The sequence below is a fragment of the Anopheles stephensi genome, chromosome 2, assembly GCF_013141755.1.
Source record: "Anopheles stephensi strain Indian chromosome 2, UCI_ANSTEP_V1.0, whole genome shotgun sequence".
NCBI classification, from domain to species: Eukaryota; Metazoa; Arthropoda; class Insecta; order Diptera; family Culicidae; genus Anopheles; species Anopheles stephensi.
The window spans coordinates 68,182,706-68,194,135 of NC_050202.1; the positions used below are offsets into that span (position 1 = coordinate 68,182,706).

Sequence of the window (11,430 nt, forward strand, 5' to 3'; positions counted from 1 at the left end):
CCAATCTCACAGGTAAGAATCAAATTACCTTCCAACACATGCATCAATCACCTGTTTGCTGCGCCGAAGCCATTTGCCACCAAGGCAATCATTAGCAAAGGATACATGCAACCAATCGTTACCCTACACACCGAACGAAGCAAACGGCTTGACATTTCAGGCGCAATCCGGCCCAAATACACTCCAGCCCAATGCACTGCTACCGTTCATAACTCACCCTGTGTATGGTTCGCTTCATGCGCCGCCATAAACTTCAGTCGATGGTAATAAAGGCGCCAAAAGCAATAAATATTGATTATGGCAGTGTGCGAATTTTGTGAAAAGTTTCATGTGCAGGCAGTAGCAGTGGTATCTGAATCCGAAGGTTCCGGATTCGTACCAACCCAATGATTTGGGAGAGTTTTGCTACACATTTTTACAATGGACTCCCCCCGTCCATATTTCAAGCTAATCGTACAAAGGTGCATAAGAAACTTGTGTGAAAAAAAAAACTGTTCCATCTCTGATAGTCCATGTAGTGTAATTCAACAGGTACCAAAACTTAGATTGCGTTTGGGAAATCGAATCACTGGAAAAATGTGGTTCGATACAAGAGAAAAACTATATCATAAATTCGTTTATCCCGGTCCTCTATCTCTTGGGGTTTGCTAAAATAATTCGGGTTTTCACTGAAATTATGAAACTATTTTTGTTCTCCGAAGACGGAATTAAAATTTGCCAAACCGATGTCGTGCTTAAGTATAGTATAGTCCAACAAAAAGTAGAGTAGTTTCGTGCTAGTTTATTGGTAGTTTACCCAAATTAAACATTCTTTCATCAATTTTTATGTAATTTTTATGCTCGCTACAATCAATTACATATATCATTTTTTATTATTTATAAAGAGTCTAATTTCAGTTCTATCTCGATAAATATACTTCTAAAAACTTCCTTTTAAGGCTATCAAATATGATTCTTTTGGCACCAACACAGAGTACTGCCCCGTAACGATATTTTGTACTAAATTTGATTCCTTTAGAGATGATATCGTAGGACCGCTATAATTGTCATAAAACTCCACTCCCAAATGGACGCTTTCACAATAGAGCATTGTTTTAAGTTTATAGTAGGGCCCATTAACTCACACACACGTACAGGATCTTCTATAGGAACGCACACGTAGTCGGGAAGGAAAAACGGTGCGGAATCACGCTAAATGAAGGAAAGTGGCCTCATTTCAAATCATGCCTGCTTATAAAAGCATAAAACGCATTATCTGCTCCAGCACGAGTGTCGCAATGGGAGCGTTGTGTTTTACATCCCTAAACTCACGCAGTATCTGACTATACGCAACGGGGGAAAGTCATAAAACTATTGCATGGCGATAGTGTTGGCGATCAAACACTCACTCACCGTGCAGCAATCCGCCCTGGGATATATCTCTTTAGAATGTTTGCACCGGGCCCACCGGATTACTTGCAGGCCCGAAGTCAATCGTTGGTCGGAAATCTACGGTTGAATGGCAAGTAGGTTGAGAATTGTTACCGTAGCAGCAGTACTCAATACGGCCATCAAGAAGGCACATATTTTTGGTACATTTGTGATAGCACGCCTGTAAGGAAAGGTACAGCAGTGTAAACCGCATGAAAATTGGCCTGTACTTGCGTGGTCTTGCGTGCAAAACACACCTTGGTCGAACGTTAGGCAACGTTCAGTGTAGCCGAGGGAGCAGAGGTCTTGGGCATACACACCTTTGCTTTCTTTTAGCCTGAAACCACGCTCCGAAGGTTGTTTGGGAGTGCAAACTTTCTGTGAGCCTTAGTGTCGGTGCTCGGTGTTGAACCGAACCTGTGAAGTTATTTGTCCGGCAAACCGGGGAATGGGGCCGTCCTGGGGTGCTGTGCGGTACGTACTGCTGTACGGACGCCTATTTACCATTGCACGCAAACCATGATGCCTTGCATGCTTGAGCATCAGCATGGGCCAGCATGTGGTTAGGAGAATGGAGAGAAAAACTTCACTTAAGGTAATAATCTGCAGTGCAATGCGGGTCGTATAATTTGTGGTTTTATTATTGCGATTTGTACAAAGATATAAGGTGTTTTAAAACAAATTTACGCTCCGTTCTGCCGGACGCCAATTTACGAGCAGGCACCACTGCTGAGAATTAACCGGAGGGGAGAAGAAACCTACGAGCAAGAAAGGATTAACGATGCAAAATGAACGTAAGAATGGAACGTAGAATTTAGAAAGAGCATTTCAATCTATTTAAGATTAGCACCCAACACTTCTTACCCTCAGATTGTTTTTGGAATTGATGTTTGCCATTATTATTGGCATGTTTTAATGCGATTTAAAAAAACAAGCATCAATCAATTGAAACAATTCTCCGTAGCAAACATTGACCGCTTACGCCAATTAACTGGAAAACTGGAATGGTTTTAATAATGGTGCTTCATGTACCGCGTTACAATAAAGAGGATTTTGTGCTTTTGTTGTGTGTTAAATTTTCACTTTCAGTTTTCCGTTCCAGATAAAACACAATCAGCGCACACGTTGCTGTGAAAGTTAACCTTCACACACACACACCATTAATTGGAAAATGTCACGTTTTTTTCCTGCCTTCACCCTTCATTGCGTAAAGGTTTAATCTATCGCCATGGTGTTCGCCAATGAGTCTACCAGAGAAGATTTAAGCATTATTCATTTTGTTCATCATTGTTTCCATATGTACATTGCATCATACGCACCCACCACGTCCATCACCGTATCACCGTACCGTTGCCATGTCTGAGACTGATGGCCGTACGCGTTGTGTTTCATCCTTCATCCAGACTGGGGCTACGTCAAAGCACTTACTTTAAAATTAATTAACATCACATTTGTTCCACAGCTGGTTCTGTCGGTGGGATGAGCGATTGGGAACGAAATACTGTGGAGCTGTAAGCTTTCGGAACACGAGAAATGATATTTAATTGAGTAGAAGTTAGTTAAATGTACTATGATTGCATCATTATTCAGCAAGTGCACTAAGCGCATCGGCAAGATTTTGCGTGCCGCCATCAAGTATTCTTTCATAATAAATGTGCTAATTGTTTGTGGCATGTTACATCATTAACGGAACGGAGCAGAGTTTATGTTTGATTTAAATAGTTTTTGGAAAGAAAGTAAGAGCCTCATTCCGGTATCAATATTATGCAATCTTATTTAGTTATTTTACGGAGTGATATGGTGGGCTAAGATGCAGTGGTGCCATAAAATGGCAGTACGTGGGTTCAAATCCCATCCGGATTACCTTCTCCTTGCGCAGGATTGACTATCCAGCTATGGGAAGAATGAATTCACTTAAAGCCAAAAATGGCAGGCTAAGGCCTTTCGAGATTGTAGAGCAAAAGAAGAAGAATCCTAAATTGCATTTCAAATTTTCACTTTCAAGACAGCTCAAACATCTCTCCATGTAAACATTTGTTTATTGTCCTATAACATCCTTATATGCCTTAGACCACTGACCATTTTAACGCCACGTGTATTGACAAATCAAAGCAAATTGTTTATTCCTGATGTGCGTTTTGTAAATAGTTAACTAGTGCTGAATTTGCTTACACAGCAAAGAAGAAAGCGAGCACGCATGACCGTTAGACTATAAATAAATTTTAATAGCCTCTTAAATCCTCGAATTTGGCAATGAAAATATATATTTATAGCTTACTTGGAAAATCGGAGCAGTCAAATTGGATGTACGTGCGACGGGGTCGGAAAATGGTACGCAACAAACGATTTGTGTTTCCGCTTAAAGGTAAAATGAACCTCCATTTGTTTGCTTGCGGCCATTCAAATCTTAAATCACACCGAATTTCAAGAGCAAACGTAATCTTCATGCATTCTTGATTTATCAGACATGCTATTTGATGCTGTGGAATACTTTACTGACCACTTTTGTTTACGGCGAAAATACCTCTCATTGTTCTGTTTGGATTTATTTTAAAAAAATTTAAATAAAAGTTTTTGATCAAATTTGCTTCCGAAAAGCTTTTCCGATGCCTCAAATTTGAGGAATTTGGAATTCTACATTAAATGGAACAGGATTTATTCCCAAATGTAAAATCGTTTAAAACTATTCACAGAAAGCAGCCGTAAATAATAAAATATTAGCGAAACATTGCTATCCCACAAAGCCGTGTGCATATCAAAATAACAATGATCATTAGCGCTACTGGTAACTCTGTCACACTGTCCCTAAATCGTTACCAACAAAAATATGGCATTGAAACATTCTCTGATATCAATTCAAATGGCAAAGCAAACTAATCTGTTAAAGTATCACAGCAAATTTAAACGACAATTAACAGAGGAATGATCCAAAATAACTGAGCATAACTTTCAAGCTAAACGAAATAAAATGGTGGCAGGATTAGAATGCAAAATAAACAAAACACGACTGTCAGTAAATTGAACTTGTATATCTACATATATCTGTGCTTTGTGACATTGCACAGAAGCAGAAAAGGAAGCAAAACGATGCGAAATGTTCATGCAAACAATAAACAAGGAGATGGAATGACTGTTTTCGTTTGCACATTGTAATCCATGAAGTCTATAGTAATACGGATTCCGAGGTGATTCTCTCGATTAGTTTACACCTCGTACAACGAATCGAGAAGTATGTACCAGTCTACATGTTGGAATGTTATAGATACTGAAGCGTTCCAATTGCTGAAGTCAGCATTTTTTTAACTTCGATGACGATCGCCATCTTTCGACTAGTAACACTAATTTACTATCACTGTTGAATTTGGATAATTAGTATAATTAATTAATTTGCATGAAAATATTTTGAATTGTTATTGCATGAAAAATAAACAACACTTGACAACACTACGAGCAGAGAGTATAAACCAGACGCCAATGTAAGAAAAGTGAACTAGAGTAATTGAATTATGTACAAATCTGACGGTTGAATAAACATTACAAAAGCAACTTCCAAACGCATAACACATATTCAATTATCCGCTCCAGTTTTAGAAATTCCCAAATATCACAAGTTTCCTCCCTTCACGACCGGTGTAATTTATACATTTGGTCCTTCGAACCGGATCGGTGAAAGGAAGCATTACGTGCAGTGAAACTTGCAGCAGGACACTACGTGTTCACAGATTTGGGAATAAACGGCACTACGTACCGTTTATGTACAGTGGTGATTCAAAGTGTGATATTTCTCCGTTTAAACCCGTTGTGTTTTTCATTTCCTTTGGTTGCCCCGCTATCACGGGCAAAGGAGACGTTTGTGAAGTGTTCGTGAAGATTACATCGTGTCACGAACAAGGAACAGAAAAGCGAGTGTGTAGTTCGATCGGAACGCGTAAGAAAACCGACGCCACCCACGCCATTTCAAATTTGGCACCCATAACTGCAACGACACCCATTGCGTTTTCAAATTTGCGCCATTCGAAATTTGGTTTTGCGTACAAGTTGCATCCAAGTTACAGTGAGATTATCCTACGCGCCAAAAATTCAAAGAGAAAATGGCGAAACAATTAAAAGCGTTTCAACTGAAAAAACGCCAAGCTGCCGAGCTAATTAAAACCGTGGAACAGTTCACCAGTGAATATACCGATGATAGAGTGAGTGAAGTATCAGTGTGTCTAGACCAGCTGGAAAGGTATTACGAAGATTTTCTCCAGGCAAGCGCGAAAGTTTCGGAGCTAGATGAGGATGGGGCGGAAACGTATGTGGCGGAACGTTGCGAAATGGACACGCGTTACCGACGCGTGAAGGGTTTCCTTCTACGAAGGCAACCCTCGAACCCGGGTGTGAGTGATTCGGTGTTGATCGCGAATTCAACGATGAATACTACGGGACGATCGAGTGCTGTGAATGTGCGTCTGCCGAAAATCGAATTACCTACGTTTGATGGTGATTCTACCAAGTGGCTTACTTTCCGGGACCGATTTGTAGCTATGATTGATTCTTCCGCGGACATTCCTAACATCATGAAGCTGCAATATCTGCTGTCGTCGTTAAAGGGTGATGCTGGATTGCTCTTCGAGCATACCACCTTAACAGCAGATAATTACGACGTGACGTGGACTGCCTTGCTGAAGCGATACGACAACCCGCGTACGCTTGTTCGCGAGTACTACCGGAAGATTCATCACCTACCGACAGTGAGCCGTGAAAGGGTGGATGAATTGGCGCAGCTCGTGGATGAATTCACGCGGCACGTGAACGGGCTGAAGAAACTCGACGAGCCCGTTGAGTACTGGGATACGCCGCTCGCCAACCTCTTGCTGATGAAACTGGACACGGCGACCATCTTGGCTTGGGAAAACCATTCAGCACAGCACACGAAAGATAAGTACAAGGAGTTAGTAGATTTCCTTCATAGTCGTGTCCGAATCCTTAAGTCAACGCGTGAGTTTTCCCATACTGAACTAAATACGAGAATGGTGGCCGGTAGCAAAAAAATATTCGAACATAGACCAAGGTTGGTGGGTAACACAGCGACGGCAGGAAGAGCAATACCGCATATGTCAGCGCCACAGCCACCACAACCACCGTGCATTTTTGGTTGCACGGAGGCTCACCATTTGCGGGCTTGTCCGGAATTCGCAAATAAGGACGTACCCCAACGGCGGGAAATCGCAACACGAGAACGGCTGTGTTGGAATTGCCTGAATCGTCATCACCAAGTGAGGGATTGCCGCTCGTCGTACCGGTGCACTACGTGCAAGGCACGACACCATTCACTACTACATGTGAATTCAGCGGTGACCATGGCTGCGCAATCCGATGAGGAAATGGTTCTTCTGGAAACGGTCCTTCTCCAGCTCGTGGATGATCACGGCAACACGTATGATGCGCGGGCACTTCTCGATTCGGGATCGATGTGCAATTTCGTTTCCGAAACCATGGCGCAGCGATTGCTAACACCGTTGTCAAAGGTAGACGTTGCCATATCTGGTATAGGGCAACACATGCAGCACGTCAAGGGTTCCATTACAGCGGCCGTTCAATCGAAAGGGGCTGACTTCTCTACAACAATGGAATTTCTTGTACTAAAGACTCCGTCGGCAGATCTTCCAACCACACCGATAAACGTAGAGTCGTGGTTCCTCCCGAATATAAAATTGGCTGATCCTACTTTCCACGTCCCCGGAAAGGTAGATGTGGTTATTGGCGGTGATACATTTTGGGAACTACATACTGGAAGGAAGCGGTCACTGGGCGAAGGAAAACCATGGTTGTTGGAGACACCGTTTGGATGGGCGATCTCTGGGAATACTTCCCGTTGTTCTGGGCCCAATTTGCGGTTGTGTCACCTGGCAACCAATGAAGGTGACATTGCAGCTTCGCTACAACGGTTCTGGGAGGCTGAGAGCATTTTAGAAGGCCCTGCGTTGTCTTTGGAAGAAGACCTGTGTGACAAGTATTATGCTTCCACGACTACGCGAAATGCTCAAGGTCGCTATGTCGTGTCGTTGCCGCGAAATGCCAAACCGGAGAAAGTCCTGGGTTTGTCAAGGGATATAGCAGATCGGCGTTTGTTGGGAGTTGAACGGCGGCTAAAGGCCAATCCTGTAATGGAAAAGGAGTATAAAAGGTTCATGGTAGAATACGAGCAGTTGGGACACATGGTGAAACTCACCGAACCTGTCGACGATAGTGAGCCGCACTGCTACATCCCTCATCATGCCGTGATTAAGGAGTCGAGTTCTTCAACCAAGGTTCGTGTTGTTTTCGATGCATCCTGCAAAACAACATCGGGCTACTCCTTGAACGACACCTTACTCATTGGCCCAACGGTACAAGATGATCTGCTCACAATCATCTTGCGATTCAGGAAGCATTCTGTCGCATTAGTGGCAGACGTGGAGAAGATGTACAGGCAGATCCTGCATTATGATAAAGATCGAAAACTGCTACGCATTCGATATCGGGAACGTTCAACCGAACCAATAGCAACGTATGAGCTACAAACGGTGACCTACGGTACTGCATCAGCTCCGTTCTTGGCCACTCGTACGTTGCAACAAATCGCGCATGACAACAAACAGGAGTACCCCAAAGCCGTAGACCCGGTTCTGCATGATTTTTATGTGGATGACTTGCTGACTGGTGCAGCAAGTGTTTCAGAAGCCATCGAAACACGTAAACAGATATCATCGATGTTGGAATCAGCGGGCTTCTCACTAAAGAAATGGGCGTCGAACATACCGGCTGCGCTTGATGGTGTTCCAAGCGCCGATTTGGCCATCAAATCAGTTCTAGACTGGCAAGAAGACCAAGCAGTCTCAACACTGGGCTTGGTTTGGGAACCATCCAACGATATGTTTCGGTTTCGGGTGGATTTGCCAACCCCTGCAGAAGAGCTGACACGATGCCTGGTGTTATCATACACGGCCAGAATCTTCGATCCTCTTGGTCTGTTGGGACCAACGGTGATACTCGCCAAGATGTTCCTGCAACGCCTATGGGGATTGAAGCACGAGGGGAAGACGCTGGACTGGAATCGTCCGCTACCAGCGGAGATTCAGGAAGAGTGGAGGAGGTTCCACTCAACGCTCTATGTGTTACGCGAACTGCGAGTACCTCGATTGGTGGCACATAGCAATCCGGAAAGGCTGCAGCTGCATCTCTTCGCGGATGCATCTCAAGGAGCCTATGGAGCATGTTGTTACGTACGCTCGGATTCGACACGGGGCTCTACGGTTAGATTGCTAGCGGCTAAGTCCAAGGTGGTGTCCCTCTCAAACACACATTCCATCGCCAGATTAGAACTGTGTGCAGCACGGCTAGCAGTACACCTGTTCCAGAAGGTGATTCGAGCACTCAACGTTTCATCGTCGACGGTTATCTGTTGGACAGATTCCATGACCGTCATGCATTGGCTCAAATCATCACCTCGTCGATGGAAGCCGTTCGTCGCCAACAGGGTGGCGCAAATACAAGAGGAGACCCGAATTTCATGCTGGCGTCATGTTCCTGGTAGCGATAACCCGGCGGATGATATATCGCGCGGGTTGAGGCCCGAAGAGTTACTGCAGTGCGAGCGATGGTGGCAGGGGCCACGTTGGTTGTCCTACGGACAGGAAGAGTGGCCGGTGGAACCAGTACTCGCGAAAGAGAACGAGACGGACATCGAGGAGCGGTTAGCGGTGTCCAAAATAGTCATCACCTCTACGACGTGTGACTTTAGCAACACACTTTTCGCACGTTATTCCTCGTACGGCAAGTTGCGAAGGGTTGTTGCTTATTGCTTGCGAATCCTCTCCAACCTCAGGGCGAGCAAGTCAACGTCGATCAACAGCGTCAAGCGGAATACGGACATGAAGACGCTATTGAGTTCCGTTCCACCGCTTACAGCGGCGGAGTTGCAGGATGCGGAACTGAGGTTGTGTCAACGGGCACAACATGATTCGTTTGCGGAGGAGATGGACGACCTGAAACGAGGAAAGCTGGTGAGCGGAAGGTCGAGACTAAAGTGGTTGTCTCCATACCTCGACCCAAAGGGTGTGTTACGCGTCGGTGGCCGGCTTGGTAACGCCAACATACCAGAGTCAACCAAACATCCGATTGTCCTCGCTGCATCACATCGGCTGTCGACACTACTGGTCGAGAACACTCATCATCAAAAGATGCACGCGGGGCCACAATTCATGTTAGCAACAATCCGGCAGAAGTTTTGGTTGATTGGGGGCCGAAACTTAGCAAAGAGCGTGTACCATCGATGCCACACATGCTTTCGGAACAAGCCAACGCTGGTGAAACAGGCGGTAGCTGATTTGCCTAAGTCACGAGTGACACCAACGCGACCGTTTGCCGTCAGCGGCGTCGACTACTGTGGGCCGTTTTTGTTAAAGTCGACCGTCCGCAACCGAAGCCCAACGAAGGCATACATCGCGATATTCGTATGTTTCGCGACAAGGGCAGTCCATATCGAGCTGGTGAGTGATCTCACATCGACTGCTTTCCTATCAGCACTACGTCGCTTTGTCGCGAGACGTGGTAAAGTAGCCGAATTGCATTCGGACAATGCAACGACGTTCAAGGGCGCGGCACACGAGTTGCATCGCATCTATAGGATGCTGAAAATCGATGAGGGTGATAGGAGAGCGATCTTTGATTGGTGCGCAGAGAACGAACTGGTATGGAAGTTTATCCCCCCGCGTGCGCCTCATTTTGGAGGACTTTGGGAAGCGGCAGTTAAGTCCGCTAAAAGGCATCTGTTAAAGACGATAGGAGTTAGAAGTGTGACGCAAGAAAATATGCTTACCCTTCTGGCACAAGTTGAGCTTTGTTTAAATTCGCGTCCATTGATACCAATATCAGATGAGCCAACAGATTTGGAAGCACTAACCCCGGGCCATTTCTTGATAGGGAGTAGCATGCAGGCGGTACCACAAGTAGATCTTAGCAAGATTTCTCCGAACCGTTTGAAGGAGTACCAATTAGTGCAAAGGCAGATGCAAGAGATTTGGGCACGGTGGTACCCAGAATATCTACAGCAGCTACAGGCCAGGGCAAAGCACGCGAACAATACACCGGTGAAGCTAGAAGTGAACCAATTAGTGATCGTGAAAGAAGACAATACCCCACCTGCAGTTTGGCCAAAAGGGCGAATAACAGCTTTGCACCCAGGAAAGGACGGTGTAGTGAGAGTAGTAACTTTACGAGTGGGCACAGGAAAAGAAATTGTTCGAGCCGTCAGCAGAATCGCGTTACTACCCAATCCAATCGAACAGAGAGGTTAGAGCGGAAGAAGGATACACGTGGGAAATAGTAAACAACAGTTGTTGACATTTGGAGCGTCAAGTCAAGTTAAGTTTACACGTCGATCACATAGTTTCATGCATTTAAAAGAATTCTCTTTTGGTGGCCGGAATGTTGAATTTGGATAATTAGTATAATTAATTAATTTGCATGAAAATATTTTGAATTGTTATTGCATGAAAAATAAACAACACTTGACAACACTACGAGCAGAGAGTATAAACCAGACGCCAATGTAAGAAAAGTGAACTAGAGTAATTGAATTATGTACAAATCTGACGGTTGAATAAACATTACAAAAGCAACTTCCAAACGCATAACACATATTCAATTATCCGCTCCAGTTTTAGAAATTCCCAAATATCACAAGTTTCCTCCCTTCACGACCGGTGTAATTTATACAATCACTATAAAGACAATGTACGATTTAGTATATCAAATAAGGAATTTGAAAACAAAAATATCTTTGACTGGCTGTGCATGCAGTAAAGAGCGTACGTGAGCTTAGATTAATTTTCATCACGCTATATTGAAAACAACACAATGTCTACTCCAATAGCGTTAAAAAATGATTCTTTACCTTAATTTCATTTAATCAATTTTTCTTATTTTTTATTTCAAAAAATCCGCTAGCCTTTACCAATTTCTTAGTTCGACCATTTAAAGTTGCACTGCGCACCC

At 44.2% G+C, this 11,430-nt stretch overlaps 1 protein-coding gene across 1 annotated transcript; it reads left to right on the top strand.

The window, feature by feature from the left end:
- The first annotated feature begins 7,016 nt into the window (after positions 1-7,016).
- On the top strand, positions 7,017-10,957 carry LOC118504456. Its single transcript, XM_036038951.1, has 2 exons — positions 7,017-7,709; positions 8,364-10,957. The coding sequence occupies exons 1-2, from the start codon at positions 7,020-7,022 to the stop codon at positions 10,728-10,730; spliced, it is 3,057 nt and encodes a 1,018-aa protein (XP_035894844.1). The 5' UTR covers positions 7,017-7,019; the 3' UTR covers positions 10,731-10,957.
- Positions 10,958-11,430: the final 473 nt, after the last annotated feature.

Bases quoted from the DNA above. Each gene is read 5' to 3' on its own strand.
- LOC118504456 (XM_036038951.1), top strand. From the start codon at position 7,020: ATGGAATTTCTTGTACTAAAGACTCCGTCGGCAGATCTTCCAACCACA. The intron at 7,710-8,363 runs GTTGTTTTCGAT...ACACGATGCCTG, and splicing joins GTTCTTCAACCAAGGTTCGT to GTGTTATCATACACGGCCAG.